The sequence below is a fragment of the Rana temporaria genome, chromosome 1, assembly GCF_905171775.1.
Source record: "Rana temporaria chromosome 1, aRanTem1.1, whole genome shotgun sequence".
Classification (NCBI taxonomy): domain Eukaryota; kingdom Metazoa; phylum Chordata; class Amphibia; order Anura; family Ranidae; genus Rana; species Rana temporaria.
Window position 1 is genome coordinate 416,266,321 of NC_053489.1, and position 23,002 is coordinate 416,289,322.

General features: G+C 42.2%; 1 protein-coding gene across 3 annotated transcripts in view; it reads right to left on the bottom strand.

Annotated features, from left to right (window-relative positions):
• SLC20A2 (solute carrier family 20 member 2) overlaps positions 1-23,002 on the bottom strand; it is a 174,242-nt gene that overhangs the window by 43,377 nt on the left and 107,863 nt on the right. The window contains exons 1-2 of one of the 3 annotated variants that reach the window (XM_040324969.1): positions 21,234-21,552; positions 9,152-9,724 (exon numbers count right to left, since the gene is read on the bottom strand). In XM_040324969.1, the coding sequence (XP_040180903.1) occupies positions 9,152-9,440 (289 nt within the window). In that variant the 5' untranslated portion in view covers positions 9,441-9,724; positions 21,234-21,552. Of the gene's footprint in view, positions 1-9,151; positions 9,725-21,233; positions 21,553-23,002 lie in introns of those variants that run through there. The other 2 variants (XM_040324952.1, XM_040324961.1) reach the window with 2 other exon arrangements.

Consider the following 23,002-nt stretch of genomic DNA (forward strand, 5'->3'; position numbering starts at 1 on the left):
TCTCTTCCTATAATCCCAGCATCTTCTGATTTCATTAGGGCCCCAAACTTTACTTCTCCCATTTCAAGTCTCTGAAGCTTTTTCTTTTGCCATTCTGGGCAATATCCATTACACAATCAATTACAATATATCCTACAGCAGCTGCTCCACTAAAGCAAAGCCTAAAAGATGGTATAAAAACAAAAATATACCAGCTTACCAATTATTAGACATGGTGGCTGCATTAGTTTTCTTTAGGCTTCCCCCCCCTCTGTTTTCACCTGATGATCTGGTCAGTAACACGCCTCCTGTATAAGGGTGCCTACACATTGGGTAATTGAGTACAGGAGGCAGATATAAACAGCATGTCATTCTGGTGGGAAGGGAGTGTTAGACGCACTAGCAGATTTAAATACACAAATTGAAAAACTGCAGCCAAAACTATAATCAGTTACATTTTTCTTTAATCTTTTTGGGATAAAAGGGTTGTACATACGCAACTGCAAATAAAAGCTGATCAATGCAAGTACCCCTGCCAGCTTTGAATGGTTAGTCCCATTCAGGTAAAACAATACATCTGGAAGAGTGAAAAACTGATTTTTTTGGCTGGATCAGGAGGTAAAGACAATACAATAAAAAATAAAAAAAAACACACCATCTAAGAATCACAAATTACTAGAGCCATTATAAATGTTAGAAATGTATTGAAAAACAAAAGAAAAAAAATGCAATTGTTGTAAATAAAATGGTTTCAACACCATTTTAAAAACATAGTAATGATGGTTGGTCATTTAACTACTTTAACTGCAGCAGGTTTGCTTCCCTGCATGAATCACCAGCTTTACAGGGGTATGGGGGGCGCCCGCCCGCCGCATGGCGTTGTAGCAGATGCACGTGGCCAGCAGCCACGATCACTCCTGAGAGAGACAGAACGGGGATCTGTCAATGTAAACAGACAGATCCCCGTTCTGTCAGGGAAGTAGAGAGATCTGCTGTCTCCAGTGATCAGGAACAGTGATCTCTCCATTTCCAGTCAGAAACTAGAGAACACTTAACCACTTCCCTGCCAGTGACATTTATACAGTAAAATCGGTGGCTATTTTCAGCTCCGATCGCTGTATAGACGTCAATGGTCCCAAAAAAGTGTCTAATCTGTTCGCCGCAGTCCCACTAAAAATTGCAGATCACTGCCATTACTAGAAAAAAATATATATATATATATATATATATATATATATATATATATATATATATATATATATATATATATATATATATATATATATATATATATATATATATATATATATATATATATATATATATATATATATATCCCTGCCCTAGCCCATTTTGTAGATGCTATAACTTTTGCGCAAACCAAACATACGATTATCGCAATTTTTTTTTTTTAAATTGATGAAGAAATTGGCTCTACTTTTTATTTTTTGGGACATTATAGCAGAAAATATTGTTTTCCTCAAAATTGACAGCTTTGTTTATGGCACAAACAAAAACTGCAAATGCCGCCAAAAGAAAGCTCCATTTGTGGTAAAAAAAAACACAACACTTTGTGTACAGTGTCTCACGACCACGCAATTGTCAGTTAAAGCGACGTATCACAAAAAAATAGCCTGGTCATTAAGGGGGCAAATCTTCCGGTCCTTAGTTGGTAAAGAGGAACTGCAGTTTGCTCACTTATTAGTAATAACAAATTTGCCATTATGAAGCTTCCCTCCAACCACTTTGCATATTATTAGTGTGATTCTGTACCAAGGCTAGCCATACACTACACACTTTTTTTTTTTATTATTATTGCATTTCCTTTAGATTTACCTTCAATTATGTAGTACAAGGGCCTTCCTGATTACAAACAAATTGAAAGATCTTAGGTGTGACCTCATATTATATGGTTTTGGTAAATCTAAAAAGGAAAGTTGAAGAACATTGTATAGTGTATGGCCAGCCCAAGTGCAGCCATTTTAACTGTGGGCAGCTGAAGCTGCTGCCTGTTCACTTCCTGGATTTACACACACACCTTCAGCTCGGCAGCTTTCATTGGCCCCCTTGTGACTCATCTCCTCTCCCTTCCTGGCAAACTCTCAGGACAGCAAGAAAGTGAGCTGTGCATGATGGCATAAGCCTAGGCGTCTTAACCAGACAAGAAACAGGAAATGAGCTGTATTGGGTATTAAAACAAGGGCAGAAGATTTAATAGTTGAAAAAAAATGACTGATTAAGAACACTCCATTTTTAAAGTTCAGAAGCAATGATTACACAGACAATTAGCGGATATCATTATAAGGACCAGTCATAACAAACGGAATAATTTGTTTCTGATAATAGAATACCCAGACATACTATTAAACATTTATCCCTCCAGGCATGCCTTTCAGCTCACTGCTCATACAACTTCGCTGCATGTCTACAGAAAACCGTCCGCCAAAACTCCCACACATTACTATTTGTTTTCCCCAGCAGAATTTTCCATTCACTAGTTTTCAATGTGGAGGATTTAAAAAAAAAAAAGTTAACACATTATGAAATAACCCAGGTTTAAATTGTTTTAAAGTCAGTGGTTGTTTACAATAAAATGCAGAAAAGCATCAAAAAATGATTACAGATGCTATAAATGACTTGAGTTTTCAGTAAATCAGCATCAAGGAAACGTCATGCAGATTTCAGTATAACTTTAGGTTAAATAAAAAATAGTCTTTCAAAATGTTAGCAATTGCACGCTTGTGAAAAGAGTTTTGTCAACTTGTGCCCTTAAAAAGCACAACTGAATATTATGTTAAAAGTTATTGTAAAAAAGGGCAATTTTCTTAAATTTTTATTTAACAGGTCATACTTGGTGCCTTGAAAAAGTATTCATACCCTTTGAAATTTTCCACATTTTGTCATTTTACAACCAAAAACGTAAATGTATTTTGGGGATTTCAATGTGAAACACAAAAACACAACAATAGCACATAATTGTGAAGTGGAAGGAAAACGATAAATGGTTTAACATTTTTTTTGGTTTTTTTTACAATTAAATGTGAAGTGCATTTCTATTCAGCCCAGAGTTAATACTTTGTAGAACCACCTTTTGCTGCAATTACAGCTGCAAGTCTTTTTGGGGATGTCTCAACCAGCTTTGCACATCCAGAGTGAAATTATTGTCCATTTTTCAAAAAAAAAAAAAAAAAGGAGGTGCCTCCAAGTGCAGCATTAAAACCCAAAAGGGATTAAAAGCACTTACAATATGATGAATAAAAAGAGCTCTTCATGAGTATGGTCCGACATCAGGGTAGTCCCAGTGTATATCCAAGAGTCCCAGGGGTGGTTCAGACAGCAGCAGGTGGTCTCAATCTGGCCAGCAGAGGGAAGACGCAGCTCTGGAAACGTTAATGCAGCAGCCACACTGCCGGAATCAGCGTAGAACACAAGTCCCAGAGAGGACGTCAGTAGGAGGAGACCAGCAACCAGTGTGGACCGCAAACCGGAAGCAAGGTGATCAAAATGGAACGCGTTTCAGAACGGTTTGGTTCCTTCTTCATGCTAAAAACTAGAGGCTAGAAGTCCTAGCTTTTTATAGTCTAGGGCAGGGCTCGACAAATCCCGGTCGCCAGGTAGCCTTGGCGACTAGAAATAGTGTCCTGGCGACTTGGCTTGGAAGGTGGGCCATCTGGTGGTGAGCCGTTGGTATTACAAGTTATTACCACCAGATGTGAGCTGGCGCCATCTGGTGGTGGCCGTTGGTATTACAAGTTAAGCATTACAAGTTAAACAGCAATTCTGTCATTTTTCACTATTTTTCAATGCCATATTCTTCCCTCTAATTAGAACTCCCAAACATTATATATATTTTTTATCCTAACACCCTAGAGCATGGGTGCTCAACCTGTGGCTCTCCAGCTGTTGCGGAACTACAATTCCCATGAGGCATTGCAAGCCGCTGACAGGTACAAGCATGTCTCCCAAAGGCTGAGGCATTATGGGAACTGTAGTTTTGCAACAGCTGGAGAGCCACAGGTTGAGCACCCATGCCCTAGAGAATAAAATGGCGATCGTTGCAATACTTTCTGTCACGCCGTATTTGCGCAGCGGTCTTACAAACGCACTTTTTTTGGGAAAAAATTACACTTTTTTTAATTAAAAAATAAGACAACAGTAAAGTTGTCCCCATTTTTTTTTTTAATATTATGAAAGATAATGTTACGCCGAGTAAATTCATACCCAACATGTCACGCTTCCAAATTGCGTCCGCTCGTGGAATGCCGACAAACCTTTACCCTTTAAAATCTTCATAGGCGACGTTTAAAAAAAATCTACAGGTTGCATGTTTTGAGTTACAGAGGAGGTCTAGGGCTAGAATTATTGCTCTCGCTCTACCAATCGCGGCGATACCTCACATGTGTTGTTTGAACACCGTTTACATATGCGGGCGCTGCTCACGTATGTGTTCGCTTCTGCGCGCAAGCTCGTCGGGACGGGGTGCGTTTTCTGGCTCCTAACTTTTTTAGCTGGCTCCTAGATTCCAAGCAAATTTGTCAACCCTAGGGACAGGCTGCGAGTGGGACATATGGGTCAGGGCGGCTGCTCTACTGACGTTTCCAGAGCTGCTGACTGAACTACCCCTGGGACTCTTGGATACACACTGGAACCACCCTGATGTCTGACCACCTTCCTTACCATACTCTTGAGGAGCTCTTTTTATCCATCATCTTGAAAGAGTCCCTTTGGGATATTAAAACTTTAAATACTGCACTTAGGAGGCGCCTATTTGTTTTTCCTCACCATAAAAAAGCCACTTTCTATGGTGGCACATCTGCTGGCTTGATCCCGAGCCACGCTGCCTGTGTCCGTAGACAGATAGCAATGTACAATCTCTGTACATTGAACTTTAGCTCTACCAAAACTATGTACAGTAATGATGACCTACCAAAACTAGCCAATTTGTATCTAATCAGGCAGGACTGAAACGTGTGATGAGCTTAACCACTTCCATACCTACTTCCGGGCCTATTCTGGCACCTCACTCCTTCATGTAAAAATTTGTAATTTTCTAGCAAATAAATTATGAACACACACACATATATATATATATATATATATATATTTAGCAGACACCCTAGGGAATAAAGTGGCAGTGATTTCAACTTTTTATCTTGCACGGCATTTGCGCAATTATTTTTCAAAAGCCCCTTTTTGGGGGGGGGGGGGGGGGCGGTTTCATAAATTAAAATGCAAAACAAAACAGTAAAGTTAGCTAAATTTTTTTGTATAATTTTAATGTTATGCCGAGTAGATACCCAATATGTCACGCTTTAAAATTGCGCACACTCATGGAAAGGCGCCAAACTTCAGTACTTAAAAATCTTCATAGGCGACACTTTAAATTTCTTTACAGGTTACCAGATTAGAGTTACAGAGGAGGTCTACTGCTAGGATTGTTGCACATGCGCTAACGCATGCGGCGATACCTCATGTGTGGTAGAATGGAGTGGAGTGAGCGGGACTTACCGCTGTGTTCGCTTCTGAGCGCGAGCTAACGGACATTTTTTTTTTTTTTTAGCACTTTTATTCCTATTACAAGGAATGTAAACATCCCTTGTAATAGGAAACCATTGCGACAGGTCCTCTTTATGGAGAGATGCGGGGGCAATAAGACCCCACATCTCTCCTCCAGGCTGTAAAGCATGGGTCTTCAAACTATGGCCCTCCAGTTGTTTAGAAACTACAATTCCCATCATGCCTAGTCATGTCTGTGAATGTTGGTGTGTTACAATGCCTCATGGGATGTATAGTTCTACAACAGCTGGAGGGCCGTAGTTTGAGGATCCCTGCTGTAAAGCATGATTTTGAAAAAATTCACAGATCTCATACCGACAGCTGCGATCACAGCTTTGTTTACTTCTGGGAACCTGGGCGTGGCATCATAGCGTTGCACCCGGCCTCCGACGGTCATAGAGAAAGCTCCCGGGCCCCCGATGGCACGGGAGAGCCCGGAGAAGCACCGGAGGCAGCAAATGTCCCCTTCCGTTGCCTATAAAAACAATCAAACGGTGGAACTGCCGCTATGATCATTCTTATGGTGCACAGAATGATATCTGAATGAGGTCTGTAGCGGCAGGCATCATTCAGATATCCCCCCAAGAAAGTCCAGAACGTCATAGGACGTCCAGCGGTAGGGAAGTGGATACTACAGTCGGCATCCAGTTTACCAAGGACACTATAATTTTCCAGGCCCCACATAGCTTAGGTTTAGGATCCAATCAGAGTCTGATTAGAAAACCCAAATGGGCAGTAAGGCGCCACCTGGTAGCAAGATCTCAACTGTTAACTAGCCAGGATTTTGCATTCAACATACAGAAGGGTTATTGTTGACATAACCTTATAGGTTGAGGTTTTAAATATCAGTTTCCATGCTATGGACATTCAAGCATTTATAAATTATGATGCAGCAAACCCAGTGAAGTGAACAGACTCAAATGATACAAAGATTAAACTCCTCTCCCTACGTATGTTTTACATGTATATCTGCTGTCTTTTGCTTTATATATGGTTTAGAAAGTGCACATCGTGTAAGAATTTTCTCTTTCCGATTCACCTGTGGGTGTGGATTCATTCCATACAGTGTAATACAGCTGATTGCCTTTCCTCCACAGACCCCCCACTACACATAGGCAGAGATTTGCAGAGCTGTGCTGTGAATAGACCAGCTCTCTTCTAATTTATAGCACCCACCCTGACACAAAACCTAGGCTGGTTTTATCAGTTGACAGAAAACTTGCCTGAAGTCATCATACTAACAGAAGAACAAAGCAGGAGAAAGCAGTGGGACCTAGGGTATTGAAGAGAGATAAGTAAAAACACTGCAGCTATATGCGCCCCGCTCAAAATTTCATGAATTGGGTTTACATAGGCTTAGTTCAGGGTTTGACAAATTTGCTTGGAATCTAGGAGCCAAAAAAACGCACCCCGTCCCGCCAAGTTTGCACACATAAGCAAAACGCATACGTGAGTAGCGCCCGCATATGTAAACGGTATTCAAACCACACATGAGGTATCGCCGCGATTTGTAGAGCGAGAGCAATAATTCTAGCCCTAGACCTCCTCTAACTCAAAACATGCAACCTGTAGAATTTTTTTAACGTCGCCTATGGAGATTTCAAAGGGTAAAAGTTTGTCGCCATTCCACGAGCGGACGCAATTTTGAAGCGCGACATGTTGGGTATCAATTTACTCGGCGTAACATTATCTTTCACAATATAAAAATAAATTGTGCTAACTTTACTGTTGTCTTATTTAATTAAAAAAAGTGTATTTTTTCCCCCAAAAAGTGCGCTTGTAAGACCGCTGCGCAAATACAGTGTGACAGAAAGTATTGCAACGAACGCCATTTTATTCTCTAGGGTGTAAGAATAAAAAATATAGATTATGTTTGGGGGTTCTAATGAGAGGGAAGGACATGGCAGTGATAAAACACATTAGAACTTCTGTTTTTTGCTACTTGTAATGTAACCTGTAATGCCAACGGCCACCACAAGATGGCCACTTCTAGATTCCTTCTGCAGGCCTCAGCTTCCTTCTGTGAAGGCCGCAAAGCCGCGGCCTCAATTACCGGCCGGCCCGCGCCTTTTGATATAAAAGTATATCAAAGTCCACAATAGACAGAGCAACCAGGCCTCCAGGACCGCTGTATCCAGCACCCTGGAGAACCTTCCAGATGATGCATTTTGAGGGGGGATCCCCTCTTCCTCAGATCCCCGCTTTTTTTCCAGGACAAATTGGGCTTTCCAAAATAAAATATTTGCTCCTGACGATCACAGCGATACCACATATGCGTGTGTCAAGTTGTTGCACCTGTAGTACAGCCCAGAAATAGCCTGCATTTTGCTTCTTATTTTTTTGTTAATTCTAACCAAAACACACGGATAGATAAAAAAAAAAAAAACGACCCTGACCTTCACCCAAATATTAACCCTGGCACGGACCTAGGTCAAACCATGATCAATATTTTACACACTATTTTTACCTTTCTGCAAGGAGAAGGATACGATTTATCCCTCTTCCATTCAGAGAAAAAAAAAACAGACAGACAGACAGACAGACACACACACACACACGGGCGGGCGGGCTTTACATTGACAGTCAGTACAGGGCCCTTGGTGAGACCCCAGTCTCTGTGCTGGGGGGAAAAAAAGCCTAGTCCAGTGATATTTGCATACGTTCAGCATCAAGGGATTAATGCAGGGGATGCATTAAGGTAAACAATGTGTTGTATTTTAGAACCACATTAATGTGTATTACAACATGCAACTACCACACCCCCATTAGATTTACCGTTTTTGATTTTGCACACTTCCAGGTATGCAAGTCTAGCCCATTTGTCAGATCTGCATTCTCTGCAAACCTAACCAAAGGACACATTTAGGATACATAACACAGCTTATTTTCAAAAAAGGCAAAGATGGATATCAAGCAGACTGACCATTTTTCACTATGGCTTGAGTCTTTGTAGGCTTGGCATACAGTATATGCTGTATTCTCAAATCTGCAAGCAGTATAAACACTGCCCCATTTAGTGAATAGGACCATGTATATGTAAGGGGGGTAGGATGTTTAAGCCACCAAACTAATCCATAGGACAGGAGGATTCAAGCCTCAACTTGATTCTGTCAGTTCCCTCATACATTATAGCTGTTGACACTTCTTTACCTTTGTTTTAGTGGTTTTTAAACCATTACATATTACTCAACGAGATGAAACAAATCCTCCTACACAACTTGTACCTTTTTATCTGCAGCCCTGTCTTCTCTACAGACTCTACAGTGTTAACACACACTGAACAAATAGATTACACTGCTTGAGCAAGTGAGCAAAATTAAGACCTATAGTGTCTCCTAGGGAAACATGCAAAGCCGAGGCTGTTAATCACCTTCTGTGAGCTTTGGGGGGGGGGGGGGGGGGGGGGGGGGTTATGACCTGTCTGAAGAAGTGACTTGTGAAAAAAGTAGAGAAGAAGAGACATAAATCATACCTGGTGCTTTGGATTGAGGTTAGTACACACTTTAGAGGGGATTTGCTCGGTTTCATGTCATTAGTCTACTGCAATTTGACATCCAGAAATATGACAGACTACTAACAATTCTGTATTTATATGTAAAACAAGCATGTTACTTACCAACCATCGCGCTCACTTCCCCAGCCATCAGTAAATCCACAGAGTTGTTGTAAAGGTTCACATCGACGATACCTTTTCGGATCGTTTCTCCAACCTTTGCTCCCAGCAGCACCGAACCAGTTGTCTCAAAGATTGATGCCAATATGCAAGCTTGCTTTAATGTAACCACTCCAGAACCCACAGCTGTTCCAAATGAATTAGCCACATCATTGGCACCCACAGAAAATGCCAAGATAAAGGCTATGATAAAGCCAACAATAACCATCCACAAGTACTCATCAAGAACCATTTTGGCGGTTTGTTTTTCCTTTCGGTGACAAATGTAATACAATGGTAAACTATAGGAGGAGATTAGAAGAACTCGGTTCCAGAGTATGAAAACCTGCTGAACAAAGCTATGTAAACAAAGATCAGCGCGATCTGGAAACTGCTAGTTAGTGTTCAAGTGAATGAACAAACTGCTAACTGAGGATTTTAAAAGTACTGTCAAAGTTTCTTTGGGTGTGCTCAGTCAACCGTAAAATGCATTCCATATTTTTCTCCCAAAATGACTTAGCTTGGTTTTCTTTGTTCCTGAAAAATAAAAGAAATTAAAAAGTATTACTTCAAAATTAAAGCAAAAATGTTCTTGTGTAAAAAAATTAATACTGGAAAATAATCTGCTATAGGGAGCTGAGCTGCAACATGTGACATTTCAAATGTAAAAAAAGAGCAGAAATAAGATTTTTGTAAGACCCAGGTTTTCTAACATTAGCGCATTTGAAATCCAGGATATTTTTTTTTGCCCAAAACAGATAAAAGCAAAAAAAGCAAAAAGGTAAAGCGAAAAATTCACTTTTACTAAATGCAAAACAAAAAAACTGTCTGTCAAAAATAAATCTCTGCATTAAGATTATCCTCATTACATAAAACGTCTAGTTAAATAAGATTCAGTTTCATGGAGCTATGGTACAAAATATACATTATGCAACAAAGACACAAAAGAGAAGCGCGAGTCAGTCACCTAGTTTTATTAGTACTCTGCTTTTTGTGAATGGCTACAATGCAATTAATAAATGAATATAGTTTCAAAACTTGCTGATGGCATTGGTTACAGAAGGATTTCCAAACTTCTGAAAATGTGTGTAATAAAAAATATATCTAAAGAGGCACTATTAACATTAAGTTTTTACCATGTCGGTAACAACTAGGGTTGTCCCGATACCACTTTTTTAGGACCGAGTACAAACACCGATACTTTTTTCATGAACTCGCCGATACCGATCCTTTTTTAAAAAATGTGTCCATGTGTCCCCAAATGCAGCCATGTATCCCCACAAATGCAGCCTCGTCCCCAAAGAGAAAGCCAAATCCTGGGATGATTGATCTGTCTATCAAAGTGCCCGGACAAGGGGGAGGGGCTATATATGACGAGGCGCGGAACACACAGCTATTCAAATGAAAGCTGTAATGTTCCCTATGCTGATCAACTAGACGGCGGCGGGGGGGGGGGGGGGTAATCGCTTTCTCTTTGGGGACTGGACGGCGGCAGCAGCTCTACTCCATTAGTGACATACCCGAGGACTGCTCTGCTCCGCTCTCCGCCCCCTCTCTGGGGAAAAAAATAAAAAATAAAAAAAAAAGTGTATCGGTGAAGCATTGGGAGCACTCGCGCAAATGCTCAGTATCGGTCCCAGTACCGATACTAGTATCAGGACAACCCTAGTAACAACCCATGCAGTCCATACATACAGACACCAAAAAATACCGCAGTTCAGAAATTAAGTTATGTGCAATAAAATGGAATGACACAGGAAAAAAAAAAAAAAAAAAAAAAGTTGAACATGCCAACTGAAAATTTTAATATTTGGTACAAAATCCTTTGTTGGCAATGACAGCCTCCTGTATGGAGAAACGCGTTGCATGCATTACTCAGGTGTGATTTTGGCCCATTCTTCCACACTGTCTTCAAATCTTAAAAGTTCCGTGGGCCTTTTCCACAAACTGATCTTTAGTTCTTTTCATAGATTTTCTATTGGATTCAAGTCAGGTGATTGGCTGGGCCATTCTAGCGGTATTTTTCATTTCTTTGAAACCAATTGAGTTTCCGTGGCTTTGTGTTTGGGATTATTGTCTTGCTGAAATGTCCATGACATTTCACTACATCACCCTAGTAGAAGGGAGCAGATTTTTATCGAGAATGCCTTGGAACATTTTTCCATTCATCCTTCCTTCAATGACATGAAGTTTGCCAGTACTGTATGCTCAAAAATAGCCCCACACCACGATGTTCCCACCTCCAAACTTCACATTTGCAATGGTGTCTTTGGGGTGATGTGCAGTGCCATTTGACCTCCAAACATGACGCGTATTATGGCATCCAAAGAGTTCAATTTTGGTCTCATCTAAGTTGCCATACTATATTCTCCAGTATTTCACAAGCTTGGCTGAATGTTGTGCAGCAAACTTTATATGAGCTTCAACATGCTTTTTCTTCAGCAATGGAGTCTTTCGTGGTGACCGTGCATACAGGTCATGGTGGTTGAGTGCATTACTTATTGTTGTCATTGAAACAACCAATGCCTTTAGCAAGTTTTGCAACAATAAGGTTGCAAAGGTCTTGAGAGCTCTTTGCTTTTACCCATAATGAGCTGTTTGTGACACCTTGGTAATGAGGCACCTTTCTATAGGACAGCGTTTCTCAACTCCAGTCCTCAAGGTGCCCCAACAGGTTATATTTTCAGGCTTCCCGTTATTTTGCACTGGTGATTTGATCAGTTTCACTGCCTTAGTAATTACCAAAGCCATTTCATCTGAGGGAAATTCTGAAAACATGACCTGTTGGGGCACCTTGAGGCCGGGTTCACACTATACTACAGGACAGTAGTATGACTTTGATCCTACTTTGCTCTGCGACATCAGTCCTACATCCATCCGACTTTCATGAACAGGATACTACTTTGATCCGACTTTTTGATAGTCTCTTCTTTCACCTGTTCTTTGACCAATCAAAACAATCCCTGAGTGAGATAAAATTCCTTTTACTGCTGCTGTAATCACATGGTCGGATGTCAAAAGTTGGATGACAAGGATCCTACTTTGATACGACTTCAGTAATATACAATGGGCTGAAATAGGATCAAAGTCAGACCAAAGTAGTCCAGGGAGCATTTTCAAAGTCGGACTGATTTGTGTCGGACCAGTTAAGACGGCTCTCATAGGGAAACATTGACTTTCACACGTCATGAGCTCCTAATGTCGGAGCGTTTGTCGGACCAGTGTGAACCCGGCATGAGGCTATAGGCCATCAGTTGAACATAAACCAGCTAATTTTAAAGGTCCAGTTTATTGATGCCCCAACTAGAAATGATGCTCTGTTGGACCTAGTAATCTCAAACCATGTAGAGCTTATTACTAATGTTCAGATAAAGGAACACCTGGGTAGCAGTGACCATAACATGATTTCATATGATGTTGGCTGCAAGCAAAAAAACACATACGGGGAAGATAATAACACTTAAATTCAAGAGAGCAAATCTTCCAAGAATAAAGGGCTGCTCTCCAGGACTTAGACTGGGAGGAAAAATCGGCATCCATAAACACAGAACAGAAATGGGAATTCTTCAAAAAAGGCTGTTTGTGAACTCACTGCAAAGAATATTCCCATGGGCAATAAGTTTAAAAGGCTAAAAATAAAACCTATGTGGCTCACAGCCAAAAGTTAAAAAAGCTAGAGAGCTTTTAAAAAAATATATATAAAAATGAAGGAACACTAGTGTAATTTAAATGTTACAAAGAATATAACAGAATATGTAAAAAGTAAATCAAGGATGCAAAAATTCAAAATGAACGACAGATTGCAAAAGATAGGACAAACCCACAAAAATTCTTCAAATTATATTAATAGTAAAAAGGTCAGGTCTGAGCATGTAAGCCCTTTACAAAATAATCTAGAGTGGGTGACTGGGGACAAAGAGAAGGCAAATTTATTAAATAATGTCTTCAGCTTTGTGTATACAAAGGAGCATGGGGGAGATCATGTCCATAATAGGGGTGGGAGTGACACAGCCCCAAATACTCCACAATGGCTCAAAAGTCATCTGGTCCAGAAATATTTAGACAGAATAAAAGGTGGGTAAAGCACCTGGACCTGATGGCATCCACCCACGGATACTAAAAGAATTAAGCTTTAATTTCAAAGCCATTGTATCTAATTTTTTGGGGCTCATTAATGACTGGAATAGTACCACTGGATTGGCGCAGGGCCAATGTAGTGCCCATATTTAAAAAGGGAACAAAGTCTTTACCAAGTAACTATAGACCCGTTAGTTTAACTCCTATAGTTGGGAAGATACAGGAGAGTTTAATAAAGGACCACATAGACGAGTTCTTGCTGGAAAAAAATATTTTAAGTAACAGACAGCATGGATTCATGAAAGACAGAAGTTGTCAGACAAACTTGATTTCTTTTTATGAAGAGGTAAGTAAAACCATGGAATGAGGGGTGGCGGTGGACGTGGTATACTTGGATTTTGCAAAAGCATTCGATACAGTTCCCCACACACGGCTCACGTTAGGGTTGTCCCGATACCACTTTTTTTTAGGACCGAGTACAAGTACCGATACTTTTTTTTCAAGTAGTCGCCGATACCGAATACCGATACTTTTTTTAAATGTGTCCCCAAATGCAGCCATGTCCCCCACATATGCAGCCATGTCCCCCCAGCCATGTCCCCCACATATGCAGCCATGTCCCCCCAGCCATGTCCCCCACATATGCAGCCATGTCCCTCTAGCCATGTCCCTCACATATGCAGCCATGTCCCTCTAGCCATGTCCCTCACATATGCAGCCATGTCCCTCACATATGCAGCCATGTCCCTCTAGCCATGTCCCTCACATATGCAGCCATGTCCCTGCAGCCATGTCCCTCACATATGCAGCCATGTCCCTCCAGCCATTTCCCCCATACCTTTGCCGCCGAAAGCCGCCGCATGGAGAAAATCACAGCATTCATTTGAATAGCTGTTTTGCCCGCACGTATAGACACTCCCCCTTGCTCAGCATTGGACAGATCACGATCACCCATCCAATCCCGAGCAAGGGGGAGTGTCTATACGCGCGGGAACACTACAGCTATTCAAATGAAAGTTGTGATGTTCCCGCACGCCGTTTAACCGATGCGGCGGTGCGATGATGCGGCGGGGGGGGAAGTATTCTATTTAGGTATCGGGGGTATTTGCGCGAGTACGAGTACAGGATGTCAATCCAGCCAAGCAGTCTAATTGCATGAGCTGCTATGATCTACTGATCTGCAAAGCTCTGGCTGAGCACTACTAGCAGGCAGATCTACATGAATGCTGACCAGCAGGCTAGACAGACTGCCAGGTTAGGTTCTCCTCTCCCCTTACACCCCAGTGTTCATGTATGGAAAAAAAAACAAAAATGGATGGCCTGTCAGCACAACTCATCAGAAAATAAAGGAGCTAGGTGAAAAATTCTCAGCCGAACAGTGACTGCATCCAATCAGCTGCAGTTACTGCAGGAGTATTCAGAATCCGATAGCCGGCAGTGGAGATTATTCCATTTATACTGATTAGCGTTGACATCCAACAACTTCCCTTGTTCAGCTTGTGGGGCTGAACAAAGAATCTTAACATTTAGGCTTAATTTCCATGGACGTTTTTACAGCGACTTTTGTTAGCCTTTTTTACAGCTTAAAAACGCCTGTCCATGGAGCTCAGAAACGCAGCGGTAGCATTTTAGCGCATTTGACGTCTGGTGTTTTTACAGCTCTAAAGCTGGAGCTTCAGAACGCACTGGTCCTGGGTTTTTTTTTGCAGCTTAAAAACGGCTCAGCCATCTACAGCTCAAAAACGTCATGGTGGGCATGAGGCCATAGACTAACATGGAGAGCTGTTTTTAAGCTGCAAAAAACGCTCAGAAAAGTGGCTGTAAAAACGTCCATGGAAATGAAGCCTTATGGATAGCTTCAGGCCGGGTTCACACTGATACGACATGACAGTCATACGACTTTCATCCTACTTTGCTCTGCGACTACTTTGATCCAACTTTGTGATAGTCCGACTTGTCCTTTGACCAATCAAAACAATCCCAGAGTGAGATAAACTCCTTTTACTGCTGCTGTAATCACATGTCGGATGTCAAAAGTCGGATGGTTAGGACAAGGCTCCTACTTTGGTCCGACTTCAATGATATTCAATAGGTTGAAGTAGGATCAATGTCGGACCAAAGTAGTACAGGGAGGATTTTCAAAGTCGGACCGACTTGTGTCGGACCAGTTAAGACGGCTCTTATAGGGAAACATTGATTTTCACACGTCATGCGACATGAGCTCTCAATGTCGCAGCGTTTGTCGGACAAGTGTGAACCCAGCCTCAAAAGAGTTACTAAACCCAGGACCCTGCATTCAATATCTGTTTCCCCACAGTACACAGAACATGGAAATGCAATTATTTTAGTAAATATAAACTGCTAATTACCATATCAACAGTATATAACAGTCTTGTAACTTCTAGCAGTGTCGGGTTAAGGCTTGTAGGAGGAGTTTTCATTCTCCCATGGAGTTTTCCCATGAGGCTGCAGAAACCCTGACCCTCTGTCTGGACAGTGCTGATTTGCCCTGTGCTGATCACATGCACCCTCCCAAAAAGAACAGAGAAAAAAATGCGCACCCTCTAAGAATACAAATCAAAATGATCTTGCGCAGTATTTTCAAAGGGCTATGTACTATCTTGAAATGGATTGGGGACAGTGGAAGAAAGGGAGGATCTATAGAGGCTCGGTTTACACTGGGGAAACCTGTCAGGCAACTTAGTCCCCTGACAAGTCATGCCATATTCAGTGCAATGGAGCCGTTCTAATCTGATTGACTCAGGTCGCTCCGACTTAGAAAAAGGTTCCTGCACTACTTCAGAGCGACCTGCATTGACTTCTGTTAAAGAAGTAATTTGCAAGCCACAATTGAGTTGTGCTGTGTGGCTTCCATGCCCAGCGACTTTAAAGCTACGGTAGTGTGAACCGAGACTAAGGGCCCTTTCACACCAGTGGACCGTATGTCTGTATTTCATGTCACATTAGCAACTTTGTAGCAGAAATGTGTACAAATCATTGTTTATTTCTCTGGTGATTTATAGCTAGTTACCGAGCTCATGTACCTGAATGTTATGCTTACCCAAGTAGCTACAAATTGCTGGTGAGCCATGGTCATCAGAAGCTGTATTAGATAATATGAGTAGTTATTAATGCTGGCAATTCTGTTGCGAATACCACATTTTTCACAAAGTCAATTGCTTAGCAACTGAGCTACAAATCACTTGGAATTTTAAGGACACAGACCTTTCATTGACCGCCATTCATATTTTCCTAGCAACAACAAAACACCAAGGAGAGCTATTCTGTAACCGCCACAAGATCCCCCAGCGTGACATAGACCTTTGTACAGGTTTTCACTCCCCAATCTGTGCACATCCTGCAGGCTCTATGTACAAACTTCCTGTGAATGCTCCAGCCGATTGTCACAACTTTACTTTGGGGACAACAGCAGGATGTGCCAGTGCACTATACGTGGGGAGGACTGCTTTCAGTCTAACTTTTTGATACAGGTAAGCCTTATTATAGACTTACCTGTACACACCACGGATATCTCCTAAACCAGGGGTCTCAAAGTACCGGGCCATTTGCGGCCCGCAGACCGGTTATAAATGGCCCGCAGGCAGGGTGGGGGGTGACGCGATTGTAGATCGAGATGCATGCAGAGGAGCGCAGGAAGCGTCTGTCATAAGTTCACTTCTCTCTCATGTCACGCTGTGGCTCCCCCCCCCCCCCCCCGGCGGCCCCTCTTTTCTCGTCCATCCCCATTTTTTGTGACATCATCTGGGATGGACGAGAAGAGAGGAGGGGCCGCCAGGGGGCAGGGAGAAGCCGCAGCGTGACATGAGAGAGTAACACTTCCTGCGCTACTCTGCATTTGAAGAAAACGACAACAAGTAAACGCTGACCTGTGCCCCATGTACCCCGATGTGCTGGGCACTGTACCCTGATGTGCCATGTCTTGTACCCCGATGTGGCCTGTTGTGCTGTGCCCTGATGGTGAGTGGACAGTGTGTGGTGGTCTGTGTGCAGTGCTGGGGGCAATAATGCGTCCGCTGACACCAGTGCTGGGCGCAATAATGCGTCCGCTGACACCAGTACTGTTGTTTTTGAAGTTTGAAAGTTTGCATGGGGCCCCCCATGGGATAGGAAAACTTCACTTGTGGCCCTCAGGTAATTTGAGTTTGAGACCCCTGTCCTAAACCGTTCCCTGTATCAGTACGTGCCGACATCCATGCCGTTGTTTCAGCTAGTATGCCATTACCGGCGGCTCCCGCGCGCATTAGTCATCGCTGGCCAATCACAGTGCCGGAGCCCACGATACCCGGAAGTAACTCCGGGAGCGATGTCTAGCTCCCGGAGTTAGATACTAGCTCATTATGCCTTTGTCCTGCAAGTTTTTTTGTTTGTTTTTTAAGTGGGTTTACAACCACTGTAACTAGTCAACCTAGCCAAAGAAAGAAGCAGCCATACATCTTGCCGACACAATTTAGTCGAAAAAACTAAATTAAACTAACAAACTGGAAAAGTTACAGTAACAAGTTTCGTAAATGCAAGGGTTTTTGAAACTCTTAGTGTGAATGCTGCCTGAAGCTCCAAAAAGCTACCTTTGAGGCACTTCTGGGCTTTATAGACTAGTGATGCACCAATATATCAGGTGATTATAAGGTTAACACCGTTTTGCCAATGGGGGGGGGGGGGGGGGGGGGAGGAAAGCCGACTCCAATGCAAAAAAAAAAAAGGTACATTAATAACAATTTATTCAGATTTTCCCGCTGATCGGAACCCTCCCCCCCTCCGGTGTCACATTTGACACCTTTCAGGGGGTTGCAGATACCTGTCTTAAGACAGATATTTGCACCCACTTCCGGCCCCACAGTCTCGGGCAGACTGCGGGCATGACGTCACCTCCCGTCCCCCCCATTGTGTTCTGGGAACACTCGGCTCCCAGTACACAGCGGGAGCCAATTGTCAGGCGTAGCGCGACTCGCGCATGCGCCATAGGGAACCGGGCAGTGAAGCCGGAGCACTTCACTTCCTGGTTCCCTCACAGAGGATGGCGGGGGGCAGAAGAGTGACGAGCGATCGCTCGTCCTCTGCTGCGGACGGCGCTGGACTCCAGGACAGGCAAGTGTCCTAATATTAAAACTCAGCAGCTGCTGGCTATTAATATTTTTTTTTCAGCAGGCATCCGCTTTAAGAATTTTCATTTCGGTGCACCACTACTATAGACTTCAACGGAACACCTAAAAACATGTCAAGTGGTGTATTTTAAGTCATTTTGATGCTGCAAGATCTTCTCCCAAATGCATTTCATTGCCTAAAGCAAAAATGCCTGAAGCTTGAATAAACATGTAAAATGTTCATAATATGCTTCTAAAAACGCCTGAAAATTGCTCTGCTGAGGTGTGAATGCAGGTCATTGTGGTCAGGTACACTTGAATGATTTTGTAATAACTGGAGAATTTTTATTAAATAGTGTCCGCTATTTGCCTTCAGGGTCAGTTCACACCACAATTTTCGCACCTGTGTGAACATGCATTTTTTTGATGCGCGCGCCCCCCATCTCCATTCTGGATATATTCATTCGATGCGCCCCCGACCCATTTAGGATATGTGCATTTTTATTTGCTCCCCCATCAAATCTTAATTCAGGATGTGCGTGTTTCTGGCACATTTTTGATGCGTCCCTCTCCCCCCCCCCCCCCCCCAAATTCAGGATGTGCATGTTTCTGATGCATTTTTTGCCCTGCTCCAGATGCATTCCATACAGGGAAAAAAAAAAAAAAAAAAAAAACATGATCTACTTTTATTAACTTTACTGGAATGCACATTGATGTGAACTAGGGCCACTGGAATACTCTTGATAGTCCAATTAAAAACACACATATGCCGGTCTGCATCTACTGTAAACCAGCATTTGGCTAGCTGTCAAAATCCTGGGCCGATATCAGTGGGTGTGCCGACACATGCAAATCCCTGGCAAATCTGTCATCTTAGGTGCCAATGGTTGGCCTTTATAACTGAATGCATGAAATCATCTAAAAACTAAACCAATACATATAAAACAGGATCAGGCAGAAGAAAAAAAAAATATATACATACATACATACATACATACACACACACACACACACTTCTTCCTTTCCTGTTTATATATATTGGTTTTAAGATAGAGGGAGATTATACACATACCTCTTCCTTTCCTGTTGATATGTATTGGTTTAGATTATATGAATAATGTAAAATACATACACACAAAATAATAAAAAAAATATATATCATTTTTGTATTTTGTGTGTATGTATTTTACATGATTTATATAATCTAAACCAATACATATCAACAGGAAAGGAAGAGGTATGTGTATAATATCCCTCTATCTTAAAACATATATATATATATATATATATATATATATATATATATATATATATATATATATCTATCAGGAAAGGAAGAAGTATGTATGTATGTATATTTTTTTTTTCTTCTGCCTTTTCCTGTTTTCTATGTATTGGTTTAGTTTTTAGAGGATGTCATGCATTCAGTTATAAAGGCCAACCAATGGCACCTAAGATGACAGATTTGCCAGGGATTTGCATGTGTCGGCACACCCACTGATATCGGCCCAGGATTTTGACAGCTAGCCAAATGCTGGTTCACAGTAGATGCAGACCGGCATATGTGTGTTTTTAATTGGACTATCAAAAGTATTCCAGTGGCCCTAGTTCACATCAATGTGCATTCCAGTAAAGTTAATAAAAGTAGATCATGTTGCTTTTTTTTTTTCCTGTATGGAATGCATCTGGAGCAGGGCAAAAATGCATCAGAAACATGCACATCCTGAATTGGGGGGGAGGAGAGGGACGCATCAAAATGTACCAGAAACACGCACATCCTGAATTAAGATTTGATGGGGGAGCAAATAAAAATGCACATATCCTAAATGGGGAGGGGGCGCATCGAAGGTATGTGTATAATCTCTCTCTCGACTTGAGAAATAATATATATACATACATATACACACAATTTATACACACAGACATGCAAATCAGTAAAACAAGAGATGTAATTATATATATATATATATATATATATATATATATATATATATATATATATATATATATATATATATATATTTTTACATCTCTTGTTTTACTGATTTGCATGTGTGTGTGTATATATATATATATATACACACACATGCAAATCAGTAAAACAAGAGATGTAATTATATATATATATATATATATATATATATATATATATATTTTTACATCTCTTGTTTTACTGATTTGCATGTCTGTGTGTATATATATATATATATATATATATCTCATATGGTAAAAAGATCATGGGATGTGATAGGTCTGACCAGAAGCAGTAGAGGAGATCTATCCAAGCTGATCTATAGTATGGATCTTGTGAGGATGTTAAAGGCGGACTCTGGATCCAGGGGATGTCCAGCAGAAGCTCCTATGTATCTCCATCCAGAATGGTGGAATAATGTGTGAGTACAGTGATCAGACACACAGGAAGAGTTAGTGAAGCATTGTTGGAAAAGCAGAGAGAGAGAGCCAGAAGAATGGTATGATGTGTACAGATCGGTGCGAGTCTCCTCTCATCCGACACGTTGATAAGGATCCCCTTGCAGCATGGTTGTACTCCCCGGCTACATGTGATTGCTGTGTATGTCGTCTTCTCCCCCGTCCATTTCCTGTCACACTTCTCCTCGTGTTAGCAAATACAGAGAAGTTGCCGCCGCCGCCGCTGCTGCTCCCCTCCCGCGCTGCGGGCTGTCACTCGGGTGTAGCAGTGACAACGGGGAGCTGACAGACACCGGATGCCACCAATGGGAGACGCCGGACACAATATGCTGCGATCCCTCCTGACACACAAGGATTCTCTCTCACACTTACACTATAACCCTGAACACCTCTCCTGTTATTACCTACAAGGTATCGCCGTACAGCCCTTCACTCACCTGGCTTTATCAATGACAGAACACCGTGCTGCTCCTCCACGGTCACCGCTCAATCCCGACTCTTCCAAGCGGGAGCTAGGGGAAGGAGGCTGTCTGTGCTCCGCGCTAGGCTCCGCCCACCGTACGGACCGACGTTGTACCGCGCACCCAATTGCGTCAGACGCAGGTTGGATAGTTGGAGTGAGGGAGGCGGTCGGAGATGGAAGAATGTTCCCGGTGCAGCTAGGTGTGAGGAGGAGGAGGGGGGTAGTGTGATCTACCACTAGAGCCCTGTTGTGTGGGGAGGAAGCAGCCCGCCGTTTCACATGCTCCTCTGTGTAGGCGGGTGGACGTACACGGGAACTACTTGTAGGAGTGTACAAGGCTCACTGAGTGACTAGTGAGGAAATGTGATCTCGTACTGCTTGGGGCGATGAGGAGACGTCCTCTGTGTGAGGAGAAATAAGACACTCGCATAGGGTTGCCGCCTCATCCCCCAACACACATGAATTACACAGGTTCTGAGGGTAATTTAATGCAGATAAGGCACCAAGTGAATGTAATTTATGTGTTCAGGTTTAAAGGGATGAGGACACCACATGCTGTGTACTGGAGTGTACAAGGCTGGTGCAAGTATTTTAGACACCCTGGCCTAGGCAAAACATGGTAATAGGTGGAACTCCTGCGCTATAGTGGATAATGAGAATGGGGGGGTGGCAAGTGGAGAGGAAAAGGGAAGGACTGTGAGTGGGGGACTGCAGCAGACAGAAAAGAGTCTTTCCAATGAAGGACAAAAGATAAATGCAATAGTGAAAGGAGTCTGCGCTGTGATTAGACTAGTGACAAAAAATATATATTATGAATAAAAAGTGAAAAATATGTAATTACTAAATAATGGTGGTGAAGGGAGGGGGGTGAATGGTGGAATGAAAGGAATGAACGTGTACAAATGCAGCAAAAATGTCTTACACAAAAGTGAAACTAATCCTATTGGACCAAGTAATAAACCACAAAGAGGAAGTAGGTCTAGTAAGGAGTGGTCTACTTCATATGTGCACAAACACAAAGGTGAAATAAGTGAAGGCTCAAAACAATAATATTCACAGTGAGGAGATGACTGATGCAAACAGCAAATGGAAATAATGCCAGAATGCAATCAGTGGAAGGGTGCAACCCAATCTACAAATCATGCAACCTACACCATAAAGTGAAGTGATCAGCTTACCTCAAAGTATACTCACACAAGAGGCAAATAACTGATACTTCTGGTTGGTTGGATGTCCTCTTTGGCAGATTGCAATGTTGGACCATACATGTGGAGAAAGAGTGAATGTATATTGTGGGTGGTCTTACTGTCACTCCAAGGAGAGAAAACGGGAACTCTCTAAGATGCAGTATGCAGGTGTGCACTTACACAACTCACATTAAATTAAAGGTGGAAATGCCTATCTCCACGAACGCCGCGCTCGTATCCTGATCCTCTCGTGGTAAGCGCTCAGCACTCAGCTCCTCATAGGTCCATAGAAGCGGCCGCTCATGGTTGAGGTGGGGAGCAGAGAGAGGAGAGGAGAAGGAGGGAGGGCGTGTAGCGTGAGCAGGCACAGCACAAAAGAAACTTTTAATTGCCGATAAAAATAAAATACAATAAAAACCTTACAGTGAGTAGATAAGGTACGGTCGCATCTCCCACGAGCACCGCACTCGTCTGCCGTCTGTTAGGATGTTGCTCCCGGTCAGTACTCTGAATGTTCCCGACGCGTGTTCGTCACATCACGTGACTTCATCAGGGG